Below are 24,500 nucleotides of genomic sequence, written 5' to 3' on the forward strand. Positions count from 1 at the left end.
AAGCTTGAGTTCAATACATGATGCAAAAAAAAAAAAAAAAAAAAAATTCATGAGGACGTTCCTGACGAAGCAGTCAATGTCATGGGCATTGTGTTACAAGCCGAGCCAGTAACGAGTATGAATTCTCTGATGCACACAAAGGCTTCACTGACATGTATTCTGGACTCCAGTGTTCCCACAGTACCCTGCACATACATCTACTCTCAGACCCAGCACTTTACTATAATTACTTAGGTATCCATACCTCCCACTAGATCACAACATCCTTGAAGGAGAGACTGCCCTTGTCACCTTTCAATTCCCATGGTATCTAGCATATTGTCTGGAATGTGATAGGCATCCACTGAATGACAAATGAATTCCCACGCTACCCTTCCCTGGAAATTCCTTAAGTTCTTTCGGATAAATGAATATTCCTTCTTCGATTCACTAGGTTGTGTATTTTAGAGAAGATGCTTACCATTTACAAATAGCAACAGTCCACAAAATGTTTCACAAGAACAAACATTCTCTCATGTTAATTGTGAGTTTTATGCCCCTCCTCAAGAGTCTAATACGCCTAATTACGATGCAAAACTAAAAGCAGGGCACTGAGGCAGACCATCTCTCAGGTCATCTGAGCATAAATATTCTTGTAGTTTTGGTGGAAACGGGTGGGAAAAACCCAGGATACTACATCTTGTCTCAGTGGTGTTTCATGGCTCCTGGTTCCCAGCAGAGAAGGAAGGGGTGGGGGGGGGGAGGCAGGTATCAGGTCACGGGAGAAGGTGTTTTGGAATTGGAGTCTTCTGAGTGTGGTGGATTCCAGCACAGTTGGAGAGGGGTGTTGTAATAGCACGATCTAGTGGGAGAGGTGTTAAATATGGGTAGGTAAGGTTCAGAGGTGATTCTCTAAGGACAGTACTCCCAACCTCAGCTGATAAACAAACACCAAGGGAGACTTTAACAGAAAATGATCAATGCTGTACCTGGGAGTCTGAGAATGTTGTAATACAAAGTGTCTACATCCTTAGCTTCAACTTCAATTACAAACTACTGTTCTTACCCAAACATTAATTCCCTCCAATCCCAGACATGCAAATTCTGTCTCCATGTCTATGTGGAGGGAGATTACAAGTTATGGCTCTAGAGGAAAAATGATTGATGTTTCAATTCTTATTTGCATTTGACATAATGGTGAGCAGCTATATGTATATTTGCAGAGGTTCTTTTTAAAAAATAAAGGAATAAATACCTTCTTGAAAACTTTACTTTATTAGAGAATCTAGCCCAAGTGTGGAAAATTTAAAATCACTCTATTTACCAAAACTGGCTAACAATAAGCTTACTGGAAAACGAAACAAAACAAAAAAACCAACAATGCTCAGTAAATACCTACACTTAACATTCTTAATTGTGGGACAATTTTATGATCCATGTTGATGTGCTTATAAGGTAAACCCCTCTGTTTAATATAATAAAAAAAAAATTCTCACATCACACACTATTTTCACACTCATATACACGTATAAAATTTGGGAGACCTGTCTCAGAAACATGTTTAGAATGGATATACATAATACTGTGAAATAAAATCTGAATAAAAATTTTATTCCAACAACATTTCTCTATTTTTTTAAATCATGTTTATTAAGATTTTATCACAATGGAGATTAACTTAACGCGTAATCATCCAGTGAGCGCCTACTGTCAACGTCATCCAATTCCAAAAGAGCAAAATCGACTCATTCATACACTCTAAGTCCTATGACCATCCCACCATTCATTGCCTGTTCTTTTTTCCCTTTTAACGGCAATATTATAAGATTGTGAAAAGGTATAACTAATAGGCTTATATGTGTAATACCATTTCTTCAAGTATTGAGAGAGCAATATATTTGCCTGCCTTGTACCTTAGAAAACTACTTGTGACGTTATTTCTAAGTACAGGAGAGTGGCTCCTGGTGGGACTGTGATGAAGTTGTATGTCATAGTGTATGACAGGATTTACAGCATTCTAGAATTTTCATAACTCTTCCCACATTAGTGAGTATCATTAGGTAAATGTTGTATTTTTCTACTCTCAGCTGTCTGACATAAGATTTCAAACTACGAATAAATAAAGCATACACTCAATGTGTGTAGTGCAAATGCTCGGTAAACAGAATGACATAGAATAAACTCAGAGTTGCCAACGAGCGAATGGTGCAGGTGGGAGGTCCTGATTTTATGATGCCTGTGACTGGCGCCCCTATTCTCAAATGAATACTGTTGCTGTCCCATGGCAGCCACAACGAAGAGCCTGCTGAGGAGGGAAGTGGGAACTCATTTTCACAAACAAGAGGTCCAATTTATCTGCCACTTCTGTATATCATGTAAAGTCTGACTTGTTAACCAGCTCTCGAACTTCTCAGACAAAGCAGGTACCAATACAGAGACCTTCGAATGTTCCAATCCAAAGAACTAAACTTTGGCACCTATGCAAGAGATGGTGTGATCCAGACAACAAAATGGGATGAAGAAGGTGATTTTGTAAAGTTAAAACTTTGGAAATATCCCACGTGAACATTCAAAAATTACATTTTAGAAAAGCCATCACACACAGTTCCACAGATGTTCTAATAATGGCTCTGTTTAAAGATACCACTTAAGCAGTTCTCTTCGGTATTCTGAACAAATATCAGAGCTTTGTTGCTCTGTCTTAATTATACATTGAACATAATGTTATTCATTAAGAGGAAATAGGGGGGAAAACTCTAAAATTCTCCCAGAGGCAAATTATTGGTAGGGTAAAATGTGACAACCAATCTATATATTTACTTAATGGTATGTCTTCCCCCGCCCCCAGAAGTGTCCACAGTCTGTAAGAAAAGGAAAATAAAAACAAAACAGGCCAAAACCAAAAAAATCCCTAAAATACAAAAACTAGTGCCATTTATCTTTTCATTTTCTTCCTCTGCATTCAGTTTTGAGGGAGAAGTTTTCTTTCATGGTGATGTTCTGAGTTCCCATATATTAAATTCTAGAAGAGAAACATTTGGGTCCTAACTGTCTTTCTATTTCATTCCTGAACGTGCTGTATCTTTGACAAATATAACAAGAATCCAGCTAAAATTCTTTTAATTAGAAAACACACACACACACATAACACACACATACACGCACACGTACACACACAAACAAATCTTTTTAAGAGAAAAGAAACCCTTCTTTATCTGGAACACACATATATCAAGATTTAAAACTAAGGTCTGACATGGTCACTTAATTGATTTAAATAATTAAGGCTTCTACAAGGTTCAGTGCCAAAAATCTCCACATCAGTATTCAAATAAAATACCTTTTTTTTGCATTTTAGGTTTGTGCTTTTTACAGCCATCTTAATTCCACAGAATTTCATTAGTAAGATCAGATAAGGGAGTGTTAGAATTATTTACTGATGTTTTCCTTTTAGTAGTTGTTAGCCTAAATTATAGCAATAAAAATTCAATGACTGAACAGATTGGTGACTATCAGGTGGGCTGTTGGCTCATTTCACCTTCTTTTCATGTTTAATATGGCCATTTCTTTTATACTTGCCATTGAGGATTCCATTAGGGTAATGTCCATTAACTGTGCTATGCTTATTTCTAGACCACAAACTTTTGATTTTTCTGTAGATAAATTTTGTCACCCAGGACAAGAGGAAGTAAAACAAGGCAGCACCAAGCAGAAGCACAAAGGCAATATCCAGTAAAAAATACTGACAGAATGAGATTTGATGGACAGCGGCACGGAGGTGATGGGCTCCATCGTGACGGAGAATATAATCGATCCAATAGACAGTCCGATTGACAGGGTGACCAGGTTGATCCTTGTGGATTTCTGAAAGCTTCTGAGCCCTCTGACGGTAGCTATGGAGTGGAGGCAAGACACAGAATGGTCATGTAGCTACAAGGTTCAGGATCCTGACTCCCTAAATTTAAGAATGCAGGAAGTAATAAAAAGAGCTCTCCTTTATTAAGTACCTAGTATGTGCCAGACACTGTGGTAAATGCCTTCAACATCTTGCCTTATGTTATCACAGTAAACAGAATTTTAAACAGATGAGGAAAATGAAAATCAGAGAGACCAAGGGACCTCGCTATGACTCCAAATTTGAGATTCAGATTCAAGTGTTTCTGACTCCAAATCCCATGCTCTCCCATGCCTCATAGACACATGTAATCCCTCTCTTTACATGCTTATAAATACTATTAATCAGTGAGTCTCAGCCAGGAAGAGGAGCACATTTATTAGCTTCTAAGAGAGAGAGAGATGGAGAAAAAAAATGCAAAATTTTGTCTCAACACGTTTTTCTTTGTGCAGTGACATTTCATTTTGTTCTGATTTAAAATACCACTGGGGGATAGTGTGAGAGTACTGTGATTTATTAGACAGATGAAAAGGAGTTGAGAAACTCTATGAAGCCATATGTGACATGACATGCAGTAGAGATACATATATGTGTATGTATATAGGTATGTATAAAGAAAATGCTCTCCTAGGTGATTGATAAAAATCAGCTAAAGAGGATCATCACAAAAAGTGGTAATATATATATACATTTTAACATATGTAACTGCACATTTGCAGGCACATTTGTTTGACACATGGCCAAAGCCCCTTTGAGCATGAATTCTTGATTAGAGTTTGTATTGCTCAAATATAAGAAATCATTTCCACCTGGAAGGATCACAAAATACACCACGTGGCCCTTGAACTGTGCCTTAGACAGGAACCAAAGATGGGACATGTGAACACTCGACAGGCAAAGAGAAGGGTGTGAATTAAAGAATAAAAGTGGGAGGGCAAGAGTATGCCCAGAACAAATTCATGTGGAAAGAGTACAGTACAGGGGTGTTTGGTTCTAAGTCAGACTGAAGATATGTCTCGCTCATGGGTGTTCAGAGTGACAAGCTGTGTAGCCCGGCTCTTAAATCCAAAGACCACTAGATCAGACAGACTGGAGATTAAACCAGAGCTTTAGGGAGAGGATTAAAAAAGGGAAGAGACGGATGGTGCAAAGATCATTCAAAAGACCACACCAATGGCCATAATTTTCTCACTCCCAGAGGCCAGGATCTTTCTACTAAGCCATACTGTCTACCATGTATTGAAAAGTTTGTGAGAAAACCACAGATCACTGTAAAGATGTTGTTAACTATTATTATCTTTGTTTTCTTTTCTTTCTTTTTTTTTTTGTCTTTTTGCCTTTTTCTGGGGCCGCTCCCAAGGCATATGGAGGTTCCTAGGCCAGGGATCCAATCAGAGCTGCAGCTGCCAGCCTATACCACAGCCACAGCAGCACGTGATCCAAGCTGTGTCTGTGACCTACACCACAGCTCACAGCAACGCTGGAGCCTTAACCCACTGAGCAAGGCCAGGGACCGAACCGGCAACCTCATGGTTCCTAGTCGGATTCATTAACCACTGTGCCACGATGGAACTCCCAATTGTTTTCTTTTAAGTACATTTTTTTTTTTCTTTTTAGGGTTGCACCTGTGGCATGTAGCAGTCCCAGTCTAGGGGTCGAATTGGAGCTGCAGCTGCTGACCTCTGCCACAGCCACTGCAACACTGTATGCGAACCACATCTATGACCTAACACCTCAGCTTGTGGTAACACTGGATCCTTAACCCACTGAGCAAGGCCAGGGATCAAACCCGCATCCTCAAGGATACTAGTCAGGTTCTTAACCCACTAAGCCACAACGGGAACTCTATAAGGGAAAAGCACATTTTCTCAGTCATCCTAGCCTTACAAAAAAATTACTGTTATATAATAAATCCAGATATTTTAAAAGCGTAAAGCCTCACCCAAATATTAAGAGGCCATCCTCACCTTGCTCTGTAATCTATCATTATTTCTAATTGATGGCAAAAGCTAAGTTAGAAAGTTTTGCATACTCTGTTTTGTGAGAAACTTGTTACAGGGTATTTAAGGGCATCTTTAAAATACAGAGATGAAACTTGGTATCTTTGAAAGTAAAATTTAACCTTCCGTTTCAACATAGAAGAAGGAAGATAAAAACAATTTTGGTCCTCGGTTACCTTAATGTGTCATGAGACTGTGCTCCATTCTCTAGAGATGATTAGGCAGACAGGATGTGACAAGGATTCTCCTGTGGGGACACAGGTTTCTGGTGCCATGGGATAACTCATTGCCTCCTATGAAACTCCATCAGGTTCACTGGTCCAGAGCCAGTCCTCACCTGCCTCAGCTTCCATGAGCATGGAGTAAAGACTCATCAGTCAGACCCTTACTCCTACCTGGGAGCAGACTCATAATGCTGGCTGCTTACCAACCAACCCAGTTTTTGAAGACTCTTCCTTCCACAGGTAGCAAGTCTATGGGTCACCTGGGAAGGAATACTGGGGATTTCACTGATAGACTTGTTTAAATGGGGTGGGGCAGTCCCCATGCTAGAAGGGGTCTCAAATTTAATGTTAAGTGACATCGTCCTCCCAGCATTGTTTTCTTCACAATGTAAAATTTCTTCCAGTAGGAACATAAAGGTTGGGGGGTGAGGGAACAATGTGATTAAAATGGTCACTAAGGCCATTTCTAAAATATTCTTTTGAATGTCTTAATTAAGACTCCTTTTAATTAAAAAAAAAATCTTGCAAGGGGCTACTGTGACTTGCACATTTTATTTTACAAAGGGGTATCTTCTATTTATAAGTTAATAACCACAGGCTGGATATGTGCTAAGTCCATAAAGATTAACTATCCATCTTTCTCTACAACTTGCTTTAATAAAATTTCCAGATTCAAAATAATTCTTTCCAAAGAACAAAAACAATAGCTTTCATTAAATAAACCCTAACTAGTCTAGTAAGCGAAGAAGATTGGTTTAAGCTTAAAAAAAAAAAAAAAGTAATACTTTAGCAATATTGGTTACTTAGTTTAAACAGAATATCTTGGATATAATATTAGTGAATCAATCAGTCTTTTTAATAATTATTGTATGCTAAATACAGAACATTGTCATATATTTGAAACAAAGATAAATGACTTTCGTTTACATAAAATTACTTTCAGCAAAGAACACACTACCCAAATCACTGTCATTTGACAATGAATAAGACATCTTCCTACTCTGAATGTACAAAAGCCTTTGCTTAAATATTTAAGCTTTTCAAGGGCTATATGCAAATAACTATTTACCTCATATATGCACACTTTGTGGAAGGATATAAATTTATTTACTGCATAAAATAAAAACTATTTTGAAGTCAAGCACGTATTTTTACTTGAAGATTGTATGGCTGGGATTAAATTACAATGTGACCCAAAACTGTAGCCTGGTCTGACTTGGCCTCTTTCATACCTTACAGAACACAGCCAGTCTGATTTTGTGTGGATAACCCAGCCTTTTGATTTTCTGTGTTAACAGACCCAATTTCAGCAGCTCTGCCACTATCCCTCCACAAACTCCACTTGAGGTCTGCATTTTACAAATTTTCCTTAAAAAGCCTATACAACACACACCATTTTCTATAAGAACATCATATTTTGAAAAATTCCAGACTTGTAAAAGAAAAGCTACAGAACACAGACGAAGGGATTCCAAACTCAGGCACCTCAGATAATAGAACATACCGCTCCAAGTGCCAAGAGTTTGACCAAGGCACTGGGTCCTTTAGGGAGTCAGTGTGTGAAGGCCATCTCTGAGCCCACACAAGGCAGCATGATGAGCATCTGTGTGTTTGGATCCAGCTTTTTACATAAAAGCTCTATCTTTTTATATGAAAGAAATTTTCTTATTGTTGGCTGTTTCTTAGAATATGGCAGTATTTTGCAATCCAGGGTCATGCTATAAACTCTGGGTATAAGCAGAAACAGCTCACACTCTTCCAGACCTTAACGTCACTGAAATGCAAGATCAATTAAATATCACATAGAAATGGAGAAACTGCTGCTTTGTTTTAAAACTACACAGGCAACTCTCTGCCGTTTGAGGACCAGGTGTGAACTGGGTTAACTCAAGACACAGCAAGCATTTAAGAAAAAGTAAAATAAAGGTTCTGATTCGTGGTAGACCGAGTCAATAAATCTTGGCATTTCAGTGACTCCCTGAGCCAGGAAAACCCAGCACCAGGCAGTTCCAGGAGCACCAGCATCGGAATCAGACAATCCTGGCTCAAATTCCTACTCCCTACGGGCAAATTACTTATACTCTCTGAGTTTCAAGTGCCTCATATCCATCATATGAATAAGGAAAGCAGTGATAGATAGTTTTATGAGCATTAAAATGAATTAAGAACACAAAAATTGAGCCACTGAAGGGCCACAATGGTTCCCCTGGTAGTTTCCTCCTCAGCTTGGCAAATCTTGGTAGATGATTATTCAACATAATATGGCTCACCAAATGATGGCTATTTTTATTTTGCCAATGATGGAAACATGGGAAGGCATTATGCACAGGAACCTAAAGGCTGTTTTTCAACAAACTGCTGGCAATAACCAGCTACTGACAATATGCTGTGGCATATGTATTTCATCTGCATTAATAGTCATTGAAACCTTACCTGGGATTATTGATAACTTTCACTAGTGCTTCATATACCTCTCCTTCAGTAACTGTCTTCCACTCTAGCAGGATCCCCATGCCTTTTGCCTGTACCCGGGTCATAGTATCGTAATGGTCTCCAAAGAGTGGGATGCCCACTACAGGGACACCATGATACATAGTCTCGAAAATACTATTCAAACCACCATGGCTCAGGAAGGCTTTAATATTTGAATGCCCTAAAGAAGGATGAAAAAAGAAAACAATTTACAATAATTGTATATTACTCTAGGAAGAGATTTTCCAGACATGTCTTAAAAGTTGGCATTACCATAAACACAAATTTCAGACAGAAGATTTTCAAGGCATCTTTTAACTGAGTCCTGCTCTAATACCAATGACAATGTTGTTATATACATAATTATGATTTGTATCTATCAATTACATTTTTTTTAATTTTTTAAATTTTTTTGCTTTTAGGGTCATACCCGTGGCACATGGAAGTTCTCAGGCTAGAGGAAGAATTGCAGCTGCTGCTGCTGGCCTACACCACAGCCACAGCAATGCCAGATGCGAGCTGTGTCTGTGACCTACACCACGGCTCTTGGCGACACTGGATCCCTGACCCATTGAGTGAGGCCAGGGATTGAACCTGCATCCTCATGGATACTAGTTGGGTTCATTTCCACTGAGCAACAACAGGAACTCCTAAAAACATTTTTAAGTAGCTAGTATTTATAGCTTTTAGCAGTGTTTTCCCACCTTCTCTCAAAACATAAATACCAATAGATATTCAAAATATCAACTGCATTCAAATAATTAATAGGATGTCAATGAAGCAAGACATGACCAAAAATATCAGGGTGCAAGCACATTCTACTAAACACAGACACCCACTTTTTGGCTACCACAAGCATTTATCTATATTAAAGTCAAACACACTTTGTAAAAAAACATATATAAAAAATGTGGGGCTGGACTCCAGATGTCCACGGATGATTTCTGTGCTTATCCAAGGAGGAACACTGTCTAGGGCTCAGTATTTACACATTCAAGTCATGTCAGCATCCGTGCTTTACAACCTTATGGTCCAATTTTACATGCTAGGCATACAAGCAAGTAGGAATAGACAGTTATAAGAACTAGTTATAAGAGATGGGATATCATGTTAACATCTAGTTGTCATAAAAGAGACAAATTAATCACAATTAATGAGGTATTGAAAAATCCAGATCTTGTGAGCAGAAAGTCTTGCATAAAAAGTTTAAGACAAAGAAACACTGAAGTCAGGAAGGATGCTATACTGCCAAGAGGAATTACAGCTGGCAAAACCACAAATGTTTAAAATAAACACATGTCAAGTAAAAAATAAACTGTGTGTGTGAACAGGGGTCTCAATGGGGCTCCAGGACGCTTCCACCCCAACATCAAGTGGGCTGGCCAGTCCTTGTCCCTCGTCCTGACCCACAAGTGGCTTCTCAACTCAGCTCTAGGAAGGGATCAGCTCTCGCAGTAGTAGATTTCAAACTTTCGTCTCAGCAACAGCAGGATCCTTTTTCTTTGAACAAAGCCTCACCACCACCGAGCCCAGCTCAACACACTAGTTAACATAATGACTCTCTCATAAATGATGCATGCATTGGACAAGCCACTCAAGTGTAAAACCCACATTTACACAATTAAAATCTAAAAGCCAAGTAAGCGCTCACATGTCACTGACTTACCGAGCAAGTCATTTTGCGGTAACCATTCTATGAGCTTGGTATTGTTCCCCAGATTCTTTGGTTTGGTTCCAGAAAACCTGAAATATACACCAGACAATGAATCATCCCCCAAATCAAACATTACTCCTGGTATGAACTCACCGGTTCAATTTTTAGATTTAAAATCCACATTATGTGATCTTTTGTTGACAAGAGGGAAGCCATGCTTTAGTACCAACAAAAATTTCAGTTTCTTTGTCACATGTTCATTGTTTGAGGGATAAATCAGAAACCCTTTGGTGTTCCCGATGTGGCACAGTGGAAACGAACGTGACTCATATCCATGAGGATGTGGGTTTGATCCCTGGTTAAAGATCCGGTGTTGCTGTGAGCTGTGGTGTAGGTTGCAGACGGGGCTCAGATCCTGCATTGCTGTGAGTGTGGCATAGGATGGCAGGTACAGCTCCAATTTGACCCCTAGCGTGGGAACTTCCATATGCCACTGGAATAAAACAGGTGTCCGTTTCATAGCTCAGCCAGGAGGAGCACATGGGTGCTAATCTTCGCACAGTTGTTACAAAGGAAAAGCGTATTACTCAGAGCCTACTTGCCCTGCTTTGAGGCTCTGAGGCTGATCTTGTTCATGGCTGTATCTCTGGAGCCCAATGGCGGGGGGAGGAACTAAATAAAAACACATTAAGTAAGTGTTTGGGTCTCAGTTTCAGACACTGGGTTAGAAATTCCAGAGACAGACACATGTTGGCAGGGCCACCCCAAAGGAAGCAGAGTCTTGACCAGCATCAACTGGCAAGTTACTGTATTTTTAAAGGCCTGGTCTCTTGGATAAAGGAAACCGAAAGCATTTATAGACAAAGTGGGAGCCCAAAAGGTTCGAAGAAATATGTTACCTATGTAATCATTCATCTATCATTTTTTAACTCATTCTAACACAGATTTGAAGGAGTATACAGGAATGCATGCAATTACACAATTATTTATTTATTTTTGTTTTTTAGGGCTGCATCTGTGGCATATGGAAGTTCCCAGGCTAGGGGTCGAATCGGAGCTGCACCTGCTGGTCTACGCCACAGCCACAGCAATGCAGGATCCAAGCTGTGTCTGGAACCTATACCACAGGTCACAGCAACATCCACTCAGCAAGGCCAGGGATCAAACCCGCATCCTCATGGATGCTATTTGGCTTCATTTCCACTACACCACAATGGGAACTCCTACACAGTTTTTAAATGATAATAAATAACAGAAAGGTAAATGAGGGTAACATAAATATGCACCCAACACAAGAATATATCATTGTGCATTTTATCTTCTTTCTCTGCTGTATGCTGGATGTCTCCTTCCCCATCACGGAGTACTAGAAATTAATCCCAAGATTTCAATACACTAAGAAACAAAATGAAAGATCAGAGGCATCCTGCTAATCTTGCCAGGGGATCAGTGTGCTGTGCCTTACTCAGACTTGCAGGCTAAGCAGGAGGACGTGGAAAATCAGCAGTGAAGGAGCAACACATATTATTATCTCACCTCCAAATCACTTTTTGGGGCAGTCTCCCCAGAGCTCCGGCCAGTTTGCTAGCAATGTCTTCTGATAGATACTTGACACCAGCTCCAAAAGATACCAGGACAAAGCCATGTTCATTAGCACCATTGACCCACCTTTGCAGATCCTGTAAATCAGAATGCGGCAGTTAAGTCAATGAAAGAGTCACTGAGTTCATAATCAGTGTCATCATAGCCCAGTTTTTAAAAAGTCTTTAGATAATTTTCGTAAACAGTTGCAAAGTAAAGAGGATATAGTATTTTTCTTTAAATAACTGCTTTTCTTTTAAATATATTACCTAACGATGCTAACTAAAAAAAGGAGGACAGAGGGTTAAAAAAAAAAAAAAAAAAAGACCCGAAACTCATGTTTAAAACATGGTCAGAGATAAATCTGTACGAAAATACACAAACATTAACGACCACCCTACACCCACCCAGGGAGGTTTTTATTTTAGGATTGATTTTTATCTTGGTCTAAGCTTGAGAATTTTCATCTCTGAAGAGCATATTGTATAATATGACTGAGAAGGAGAAGGAATTAGCTAATAGTTCCAAAGAGCCACAGACCTAACAAGTTTTATGATTTTTCTAATTATTGCTTCAACTCACAGAGAACAGAAATCATACCTACTGTATGGTAAGTAAGGCATCCAGGGGTTCTGGAAATCTCTGAGCAGTTTGGGAAAACACTAAATTCTCAGACATGTCATCTATAGCTAACAGATGCAGGGCCAGCGGGACCATAGCAGATCTGATGGGACAACTCTCAAATTGCAGGAATTATTCATTTCATAGGGGGACACATTAACACATTTTGCTAGTATTGTCAATTTGTTCTGAAGATGAAAGCAACCTGTTTTAAGGATACCACCCCCTTGCTCTATTTTATTCTGTAGGCACCACCTCTTTGTTATGGTAAGTTATCCCTGTGAATACGTCTTTGTCAAAGACACTTAGCTTCAATTTCCTACATGAAAATTAATAAAGCCACAGTACTCGGAAGAACATATAATCCATTGTAAGGAAAACAAACACACTGTCCACCAGCAACACCTATGCCATAATACAGTCCTAAAAACAGGGACAGACCCACTTTGTATTTATCCTGTGCAGAGTGAGCTGTCACAGTAATATCTCACCAACCCGGTCTCATTCAGGAGGAAGAAGTTACTACGATGACTGTGTCACCCATGCTCTTTGCATTTCATACCACTTTCTGGCATAACCTGATTTGCAGCTGGGAGGTAACACACAGTAAGAAGTGTCATCACCATAGCATCACCATGTAGCTCACTACTAAGTATTGATATGGAACGCTGGGCTGCTGTGTCTTTCTTTGCTTTGCTTTCTTTCCCTTTTCTTTTCTTTTTATCGCTTACTGAGATCTGTGACAACTGGCTCTATCACACTTACTCTTAGCAGGGAAGTGGGGTCCACATTTTATGCCTCAAATGAATTAGTGAATAGTGTCATTATATGACCAAGAGAGATGATGGAAATAAGGTACGCCCTCTAGCTGCTTCGTGAGTAAAAGAGCTATAATTATCTGGGAGGGAAGAAAACCTTATCAAAACACCTCGTTTTTTCAGGAAACCCTGTTTATGAATACAGAGAAGAAATAAAGAATATATCAATTATGGATTAAAGCTTTGAACTTATATTCTACTGCATTCACCACATTTACTATGTTTACATTTAAAGGTGTAATTTGCAGATTCAAAAGTAAGAAACAAAGCACACTGATATAAATTTTTTCATTTTACATATAGTCTCAAGTCAGATATACCTAGAACGAATATAAATGCTGCACAGTAGAATGACCTGAATATATATGGTGTTTTCTCGCTATGGTTTGTCTTCAAGTAAATTATTATCTACTATTCTCTAAATAGAGATAATGCTTTCAGGGTCAACGCCATTTATAGAATGTTTACACTCAGAAATACTAAGCCTTATGGGAATAACATTATTTAAATTTTGTTTCCCAAGGACTTAAAAAGTCTTTGAGTTTCAACTGACTCAACTGACTCTACGTATAAATGTAGAAATATAATACTTCTTTAGTTGTTTGTTCTTTGTTTTGCGTGATACAAAATGAAATCCATAAACCTATACCTCCAGCTTTTTTCCTACCATAGTCAGTAACCACAATATGAATATATTCAATAGAGTTGTTATTGAGCTATAAGGGAGGAGAGGCAATTTACTTTTCATGGTTCCCCTCAGGGAAAGTACCTAGCATTTTTAGAAGGTGATACTCCATTTGGCCCCCAAGTGATATCACAACTGCTCTGTCCTGAGCTGGAGGCAGAAGAGGGGAGTGAGAGGTCCGAGTAGAGACAGTGAGGGATGGGGGGCACCTAGCTCCTGGATGTAACCCCCTCCCATAATCTTCAATCTGCAGCCTAAATTCGGAAAATGTTTCATGTGACCAGTGTTTGTTGGGAACATGGACAGGGTTGGTTTTGAAGTGAGGATGATATAGGGACCTTCAGGTCACCTAAGGAGATGCAGGAGCCAGAAGCCATGGGAGTCTAGAATTTGCTCCACTCTTGGTGAAGACTTTAGAACTCGAACTTCATGGAAAGTGTGCTTAGCTCTCCAAAGGGCTGGGAGTAATTTTATATAGTTTCATTTCTTTAATTTCTAACCTTCATCCAGAATTTTTATTTATTTATTTTTTTTGGGGGGGAAGAAAAGAATAAGACTGGGATCCATATTTACATTTAACCAGCTGGCCAGCCTTCTCAACACTACTGAATATTTCATCCTGTCATTTATCTGAAATGCCACCCTCTCAATTTCTAAATCCCATTCTGTTTCACTGATCTATCCATCCATGCTTGTGTCAAAGAGTTTTATTTATTGGTATTTTAAAATACAATTTTAATATTTGCAGTGTGAGATTTCTCATTACTTTTCATTTAAGGATTGCTCTTTTAATACATCAACTGCCATTTATTAGTGCTACCACTTCTTAGGTATATGATGGCTATTTGTGCATATATGTACAGAATAATATGTCATTTCACCACATGAGTTTAGAAACTGCATTCAGTCCTTCACATTTAACTGCATGCCTGCTGCTCCACTAGGTGGCATGGCAGGCACAGAGTACAGATATCTGTGCCTGGCAGTGTCTCCCCCCGCCCCCCTCCGGCTCTCAGACATCAGCCTGGGCCCAAACCCAAAGCCTGTCTCTACGGTTCTTTCCTGCTCACTGTCTAGGGGAAGAACTCTGTCATTTCTACAATGTAAAATAAATGCAAAATCATCACCATATTGGATCAAACACTGAGCAGAAAAGCAGCGACTGTCACAGGTGCTTCTCTCACTACGTTATCTGAGTAATTCCTTATCTATGCAATTAAAATAATAACCAATTTAGACACTTACCTATACTTTGCTCTAATTTCATATACACAGCTTTTGAAAAGACCACCTCACAATAAAAATAATCATTTTATCTTCTTGAAGCATTAAATAGGGAAAGCGTTTTAAAGCCCTTTGTGGAAAAAGGGACCATAATAAAGAAATGTGGATAATACCTGTGTTATAATCAAATGCTTCATATTATCACATTTGCCTCTTTTTTACAATTGTGACGTGGTACCCATGATATGTTTTCTGGTACTGCCAGATTTCTTTCCCTAGAGTAATCATACATCAAATGCCTTGACTTGGTTGCAGGAAGAATAAGGCAGTGCCAAGTGTACTGTCTTCCCCACCACCAAGAACACCCCATGGAGCACCGTTCAGGACTGGCAGGGTGAAGCAGCCTGGCTCTGCGAGACGGCAGGTACCAATGGAACAGGAATGAAGAGATGCAATGAATGAGTTAGACCGGGGAATGAGATGAGGAATGAAGGAGTTAGACCGGGGAAGGAAATGCCCCAAAGTGTAAAACCTTCCGTAACTTTAGGTAATATGTTAACATGGTTAAAGTTGAAAAATGGAAGCCAGTGCAAAAATATTCAAAGAAGGAGTGGTAAGCAGGATCTTGAGACTTTTAGAGAAGATAATCATTGGGTGACTCCGTTCTTCTACACTTATCGCCCTATTCAAAAACAAACAGAAATGTCTTAATTATAGCCAATGTAAAACACAACCCAATTTTAGAAATGTAAAGGTAGATTTTTAAAAGATAACCACTTCAGAACCAATGAAAGGATACCTAACTAAAGTTGGATGGTACAGGCCCACCTCTGTCCTGTCTAGGCTTCATTCTAAAGACGTGAGAATCTGGATAGACGGCTTGGGAACTCTTTAACAGCTTTGAGCCTGGGGACGGAGTGGGCTGCAGAGTTTGCACCAGATCTGTCCTGACGGCAGCCTATGACCCAAACCTACTCCTTTCTCCCCCTAAAAAAGGGGCCTTGAGAGGGGGCCAGCCCAGTGGAGAAACCAATAACACTGCATCCTTTGTCAGTCCCATCCATTCTGAAGCAAAGAATGCCTGGACTGTGAGAGAATCCTACACAGAAATGATGATGGGAGAAGGGAGGGTGGGTGTTGGGAACTCTTTTCTTGTTCCCAACACCAACATCAATAGGCCTCTTTTCCCATTTTAAAGAGCCTGATACAAAGACTGTTCCGATTGGGTCAGGTGGGCTGCACAGAACTGAAATATTCATTCTGCCAAATCCACTAGGTAAGATAATAATGAACATGCTGTTATAAAATGTTTTAAAAACACTGAGGGACATCAAACATGATCTTTGACTGCTGCTGAGATAGGTAATCAAGACTTAGCAAACAAATAATAGCAAAAAAATACCATTGAAAATACAAAAGTTACTATTCAAAATGAAAACAAAATGTACCAGCCACTATTTTCACTGAGTTAACTGGCAAAGGATTTTGTTTAAACCCCATTTCCACAATTTTCTGCATGATCCCCATCAAGCCACCTACTCTCTCTGAGGTGCAGCTTTCTCTCCTCTCAAAATGCTCAAAATAACTTCACAGGGATGTTGGGAAGATTCGATGAGATCAAATATTTAAAAGCGATGTGTCATATAACAATTAGGCTGTTATTTTCCCTGGGCAGGAAGTCTAATAAGCTATGAACAAATGATGAACTGAAATGACGGCCATGTTGAGAAAAGGAAAGAAAAAAAAAAGAGTCATTTCTGTACCAAGATATTTTCTCTAAATTATACATACTTTGTTTGCCATGTTTTTGAATCTGCAGAATAAAGCTGGATAAAACCAACACATAAATGAGAGGCAATAAAAAAATGTTTACCATGTAGGAGGAAATCTAGTTGTCAGTTTTTTAGAATATTCAAGTGATTTCTAAGATTATCCAAAGGGGTTAACTACAACGAACCTGAAAAAGCAATAGAGTGATCAATGTCAAGATGGTTCTATTAAAAGACAACAGAAAACATTTCTCATCAACACGGTGAACATTCAGGAGACTGAAATAAGTACCAAGAGAAGGTGTATTCATTTCCACTGAGATTCTGTAGTATCTTTTTTCTTTCTCATAAGGCTTTTAATTTTGGCTGTTACAATTACAATTAAAAGAAGTAAGCAAAATTTGAAACCCTGATTTGACTTTGAAGGGAGTTAAATGTTCAAGGTTCTTAAGACCTTCAAGAAACTGCACACAGTCAGGATGTCCCAGGATATAACCATGGCAAGGTATGGAGGCGCTATGGAAAGTAACCACTGGGAGTGAAAAGATGAAAACTCTCACCAGGAAAAAAAAAAAAAAATCAATCCAAAAAATGACATCTAGATCTTTCTTATGTTCCAAAAGGAAATTAAGAATCCAGAGGTCTGGGGAGAATGAGAGAGAGGTGACCATGCCAATTTGTAACAGACAAAGAGAATGGGGGTGTGGAGGGGAGGGTAAAAGATGCAGAAAGAGGAGGCTTATGTATTCTTTGCACATGTGAGTGTAGTGTACAGAACTGCATCCTGGAACATTCTTTCTGAAACAATCTGCTGTCAACTATATGTTCCAAGTTCTTCTGGGGTGGAGGGGGGGGGAAGCCATGGCTATCAAACGCCAGTTTATCAAATAGTGTCCCAGCAAGTCAGGTGGGTTTCAGAGTCCATTCATTTTTTCAGCACACACTCTTAAGCACCTGCCATGGACCATACCTGGTATTGTTTTAGGCACTTGAGACATATCAAAGGCTATAGTTATGAACAAAAATTCCTGTCCTCAGAGTTGACATTCTTAACAATGTGGCTATAACCTAACTTTCCACACTTACTTCCCATCGAGTTTCCACACCTTATCTACTCTTCATTCCTCAAACACAGCCTGCCCCTGGGTGCCTGACATTTCCTCCTCACATCACAACTATTTATCGAATTCTGACTCAGTGCTGCTGAGAACACGAGGAAGGTGTGGGTGTTGTAAGAACCAACGACTTAATGAAGGGTTAGGAGAGGCTAGCATGATTTTCTGGTTTCTGGCTTGGAATAATTCTATAATTACTCAAAAGAAGACACACAGAAGGAAAAGCAGGTCTGAAGGGGGATGAAAAAGAGTTTATAATTGAACATAATAAATTTGAGACTTCTATTTCATATCCAAGTGGAACTACCTAGAAAGCAGTGGGGAAATAGGACACTTGGGAGGGAAAACTGGGCTGCAGATATAGCTCTGTTGAGCTCTCAACTAAATCAAGGGGAAACACATGAGTGTCACGGATCCTAAGGGGCACTTTATTGAATCTTTCTCTCAAAGGGAATACAGTCTTGAAGTTACTGCAATTCTTAAGAAGAAGCGAGAAAAAAAGCGATTCTGGATCTCGAATATCTAACAGGTTGTTACCTTTCTGCTCACAGCACTACTTAGAATGGGTCAGCTAGTCCAGGAAGTTGGAGTGCAGAGAACCCCACTGTACCTGCCTGCACTTCTAGCCTAGAGAACCCCACAAAATCAAATGGGTACTGTACTCAATCAAGGTCTTTCGGGGAGGGTCCAAAGCAAACCAAAGCCACAAAATAACCATTAGTCTGATTCCAGAATGAGTCCTACTTAATCTGATGTTTCTGATTCTGTGGTGTCCCATGCTAGGCTCTCCAGACCCCCTTCAAGCTGAGCAGGAGGAAGAGGCTGAGCTTAACTTTGGCGTTAACTCGCTGAATTCAGCACTGAAAAGACGACGACTTCCTGAAAAGCCAAACTAGCACCTGGTCTAAAAGAAGGTAAAACGAAACAAAATAAGGAAGTTCGAGAAAAGGAGTCCATATCAGTATTTCTTCTTAGAATAATTTTCCATTGAGAAACTCCTGTTTCAGGTATTTCCACAAATCCCTGTTGTAGCACAAAACATAGCTTAATACTACAAAGAAATGGGCACAGTAGTTCACTGACAAGCGTGTTTTTGCTTTATGTCTGAATTAAGATGCCTTTGATTAAAATGAAAGTCAAGAGCAAAAAGTAACTAGAAAAAACCACCCAGAGACTGAGTATTCATTATTTACCTGGGCAAGAGAAGGATGGAATCATTTTATTCCTTTTACAGTCTCATTTTATTATTAATCCTATTTGCTCTTCAAAGTATTAACAAACCTTAACTGTCTCAAAATCAAAAATTCTAGATAATCTACTAATTTTTATTTTTTAAATTTAAATTTCCCTCCATCAATTTCAGTATCTGATCAACATATTTAATAGCAAATTATTTTTTTAAAAAAACTAAATACAGGGAGTGTATTTGGTAAAAATAACATAAGAAAATATAAATTATTAATCCTATGTGAAAATGATAGCAAATGACAAGGAAGTATATTGTGCGGCAGACTGTATTTTCCCAACAAAAATTCAAGCATTAATTCCAGTCTTGCTTATGCTTTCAGAACCTTGATATTCCCTCTCATAATGGGGCTGTGTCCAAACCCCTTGAACCCTGGCGGGACTGTGACTTTCCTGATCGATAGGTACAGTAGCAGTAATGCTATGTGACATTCAAGGCTAGGTCATAAAAATGGAACATGCGCTCTTGTTGCCCAATCACCACATATGAGCAAAACCACACCTCATGGAGAGGCTACTAGCAGGTGTTCTGACTAACAGCCGCACCTATGGCCTCAGCTACCACCCAACATCAACGGCCAAACATGAGTCCAGTTTCTAGTTCCCAAGTTGTCCAGCTGAGGCTACAGACAATGTGAAGCATGGGAAGTCTTTCCTGATGAGCCCTGCCTGAAATCCTGACCTACAGAGTCTGTGGGACAAATCAAAGGTTGTTCAAATGTCATTAAGGTTGTCATTATAGCCCAAGTAACTGGAGTATCTCAATGGATCTTCACTTGGTTAGTTTATCAAGAGTTACATATGGATTTTTAAAAAGGGCTAAGAGATACATGAACTCCCTAGCATAGCATTATTTTTTTTTCTCTCAGAAAAGACTGGGAGAATAGGAAATAGCTAATGGTCACTGAATACCTACTCTGCGACTTTCAGCCCCTCTAAATTGTCTCTTCTAAGAAAATAAGATAATGAATAAGAGCGAGGCCCAATAATACAAAAGAACCTAATTCTGAGCCTTGGACCTATGATCTTCATCAATACTGCAATAGAGAAAAACACAATATTTACCTGGTAGTTTTCCAAAATAATTCTGATAGCTATGTTTCCTTTTGATGTATATTGACTGAACATATTTATAGTTCAATTAAATAAAATGTCAAAAAATTCCTTGGCAACTAAAGAATTCCTTCACAAATCAAAGAAAATCTCCCTTTTTTGATATCATAATACTGGCATTGGTGTTTCTAGATTATACACCTATAAAAAGAAGGACAGTAAATGCAAAAATTGGCTAAAACTAGTCTAATTATAGACTATCTGGAAGTTTATCACTTCCAGGGTAAATCATTCAATTAGAGCCTTCCCGTTCAAAGACAGTATCAGAGCAAACCTGTGTCATTTCTCCCAAATGCCTAAAGAAATACATATTGGAAGCTAGACAAAGACCAAAATATGCAATAAGACCATATCTCCTATGACCTTATGGGTATTTCCATTGACTCTTGTGTCATTCCATGCTGAACATGAATGGTGGACATGGACAGGAAGAAGGCAGGAGAAGAAGGCTTTGGTTTACTTTTGCTGTCAGCATAGGGTAAGTGACTACATAAACTAGAAAACCAGGAACTGATCCACCTGGTCCCCTTCTTCTCATTCTCTTTTTAGATAATCTATTTTTGAAACTATCTAGGAAGTCTGGACGCTTCCTATGCAAAAAAGCCAATGGCCCAGGAGAGTGTGGCAATGGTACACTGATCCCGGGATAAGTAGATGAGTCATCTCAGGGAAAGCATTTTTACCTGGGGTGGAAACATGCAGAGCCAAAGTAATGTGCCTGCTAGACTGTGTAATCTCCCATGCACTGCCCTATACAGACGATTTACAAAACAAATCCTACTCTCTGCTTGGATAGAGAGCAGGAAGATCAGAGTAAGATAAAAATCCTAGCTGGAGCCAGCAAAGGCTACACAAATGAAGGCTAACCATCAGAGAGCCATATAGGGCTGTTCTGCCTCTCACTCTCCCTTCAGGCACTGCTCTGACAGGAGCCCTCCCTCACCATGTTCATACTCTCATTTCAATTCTGTGGAACTAAAAAATTTATCTGTTCTTCTAATTCACCAATATCATGACTTCCTTCCATTAATACAGTGAACCACTGTGCTCCTAGAGAAGCCTGCAGTGGAAGTCTATCTTTGAACATGCAATCTCAAATTTCCTTTTTTACTAATTCTTTTTTTTTTTTTAATCCTAAGGCCTGGGCCCTCGCAAAAGTTTACTGCCCAGTTTGAACCAGTATATTTTAAAAGTCTTATTCAAGTACTCTCTATTCAATGCTTGAGTTTTCAATTTCTCTTAACTATCCATGAGAAAAATCTTATAATTTTCATTGACAAGGCAAAGCCAATCTGTTTCTCACTTCTTACACTGAATCATACTAGGTCATTCCATATTCTTTTAGCTTACCCCATCCCTGCCCACACTGGTGACTGGGTTCACTGTGTGCCTCCTGTATCATGGTACTTCCATCTATCCTCAAGGTCAGAACAAGCGCTACTTTCTACATCAATCTTTGATCTTGCCAAATTTAAGAATTTATTTATTTTTTCTCTTTAATAGTACTTTGTATCGCTCTTGCAGTAGTGTCCACATTTGAACTTGTTATAAAATTATGTACATACATATGTCATCTCCTTTAGTGTACTATAAATTCCTTGAATACCAAAGCGCCCACAATTCATTTACACTCAATAAACAGTCACCGAATATACATCTATCTGATGGATTACATTAAATTTTCATTATTGTTTTGCTAAATCAAACCCATGCAAATATCCATCAACTTATAAATGAGTTCTTTCTAAAGGTTCATTTGTAAACCTTTTGCTATGTGCATTTTCACAAAATATTATTGTTAATATGTGGTAATTTAGGATAACTGAAGTTGACTTCAGTACTTCAGGGATATTATGGATAAATAATTAATTTAAAAGACATCTGGCAGGTGCCTTAAGAACCTAGCTGTGATGCATAACATTGTTCTAATGGGAACTTTGGGACAACAAATTCACATTCTCTGCTCCCATTCTGGGCATTAGTGACTGATGGACTGGTTGTATCTGCTTTAAAAAAAAAAATCACCCCTCTGCATATCTTTAATATCTTTAAAAATAAGCATCTTAAAGAGTTTATGAATCGGAAACATGTTTGTAACAGGAGACAGGAAAGAACCCCACCCATATCAGAGCATTCCAGCAAGAGAAAACCAGCCAGCACTTGTTTTTAATCTTGAAGATGTCTTAAATTTCACATAAAATGAAAGATATGAGACTTGTTTTTAATTATAAAAGAGAAACATGGCTAAAGAGATCAGCTTAAGTAATACTTCTTAGACAAGGGTTCTTTAAGTATTCTCAATTGAGGAAAAATAGAAAGAATAAAAATTTGCCAAAACTTTCTAAATCAAATCATTCACACATTTTCCTGATATATGCAATTTATTTCACTATAAGGCGCCAAAGGAAAATCTGTATGATGATCCTCCACTAGAATGAAACATTGGAAAAACGGATAAACAAATTTCCCCTTAAATTAATAGCTACAAGGAAGTTTGCTGGCAAAGATTTCAAATATCTCGCCTCATTCTGAAAATGTAAGTCTAAGACTGGATAAACCGAGATCAAAAATCTAGAAGAAATACTGAGTAAAGCAGAGATCAGATTTTTTCATGATGGATCAAGTAAATCAAGTAAGGAGCTTTTGAAGAGAAGTTGAGTCAGCACATGTACAGGAGAAAAAATCCTTTCTATAGACAAGCAAGAAATGGACATGGTAAGTTAAAGAGGAGGTGCCAGAGGGGTCAAAGGTTAAAACAAACAAACCAACCAACCTCCCTGATTTTGAGTTTATCCTGGATTCCCTTTACCTGATAGGTGATTCTGACAAACTGAATAACCCTCAAAATAGATTAAAAACCAACAACCCAAAAGTCAAAAACACCAAGAAAGAAATAACTTTTATGGAATTAGAAATTGCAGTCACAATATTAGACTAAGTATTTCATAAAAATATAAGAATGCACATATATTAAAGTAAAAACGGACAAATTAGCTTTAATATATTTGTATGTGATTGCTTATACAGACAGCTTCAAAGCATAAAATCCTATGAAAAGTAGCTCATAGATAAAAGAAATGTGGATGTGGGGAAATTACCCAACAATGTTATTTTTTACTGTAACCTGCTCCAGGAGGAGAACATGACACAGATGAGGTGATCGGAAAAGGGCTTGAGGCTGGCCAACTGCCAGTCATTTTGAAACAATGTAACTGTAAAGGCAACAGATGTGACCACACAGCTGGAATCCCAGCAAAGAATTTAGCACCTGGGAAGAGAGGAATCAGTGATCCCTACACACACATCACATCAGGTCCTCAGGGCAAATGCAGAATATCCAGCTCACCTTGGGAAAAATCTCTGAATACCAATGCAGTGTGGTAACAAAAAACAAAACCCCAAAACCCACTGGTCCAAAACACTGCTTCTTTTAATTAACAGTTCACATACCGTTTTAAGTCAGTGTTTACTGAATTTAAACAATCACGTGAAAATCTATACTTCTCAAAGTGAGCAAACACCCAGGTGTAGGAGGAAAGGCACATTCCATAAAACCATAAAATAAATACAACTTCCTGGAATGTTAACTTTAATCCATGATGTTAAAATTCTTTTTTAATAATAAAGCAAATGAAGGTATAAGATTGTAGGAGAGACTGCTAGTTCCCTAGCAATAGTTATTTTCTTTACTTCCTTAGTAACAATTCCCAGCTTTTAGCTGGCTATATTGCAGCCTTCACTTAAGACATTTTCTAGCCTTAGCTGAAGCTGAGCATGAACAGGGGAGCAGCCAATCCTCTGGACAATGAAATGTAGGCAGAAGTAAGCAAGCCTTCTAATGGCTGGAACACAGCAGACATCTTGAACCCGAGGACCAGAGCTGCACTCCAGGATGGCAGAACTGAGGGCTGGATCCCTGCTGACTTCCCCAAGTTGCCACCCCCTGAACTGCCAATCTTAGAAGCTCCTTTTTGTGACACAAAAACAAATTTCCATTGTGTATGACTATTTATTTGTTTTCTGTTATTTGTGTTAAAACATAATTCCCAAGTGATGCAGTTATGAAGAAGAATGCAAAATGGGAGACTTCAAATCAATGTCCCTG

General features: G+C 38.8%; 1 protein-coding gene across 2 annotated transcripts in view; it reads right to left on the reverse strand.

Annotated features, from left to right (window-relative positions):
- Positions 1–1,239: 1,239 nt before the first annotated feature.
- UGT8 (UDP glycosyltransferase 8) overlaps positions 1,240–24,500 on the reverse strand; it is a 78,920-nt gene continuing 55,659 nt past the window's right edge. Inside the window, exons 3-6 of one of the 2 annotated variants that reach the window (XM_047799276.1) lie at positions 11,761–11,903; positions 10,237–10,313; positions 8,532–8,751; positions 1,240–3,872 (exon numbers count right to left, since the gene is read on the reverse strand). In XM_047799276.1, coding sequence (XP_047655232.1) covers positions 3,509–3,872; positions 8,532–8,751; positions 10,237–10,313; positions 11,761–11,903 — 804 coding nt within the window. In that variant the 3' untranslated portion in view covers positions 1,240–3,508. The remainder of the gene's footprint in view (positions 3,873–8,531; positions 8,752–10,236; positions 10,314–11,760; positions 11,904–24,500) is intronic. The other variant, XM_047799277.1, reaches the window with a different exon arrangement.

Source organism: Phacochoerus africanus, chromosome 10 (genome assembly GCF_016906955.1).
Source record: "Phacochoerus africanus isolate WHEZ1 chromosome 10, ROS_Pafr_v1, whole genome shotgun sequence".
Lineage (NCBI taxonomy): Eukaryota > Metazoa > Chordata > Mammalia > Artiodactyla > Suidae > Phacochoerus > Phacochoerus africanus.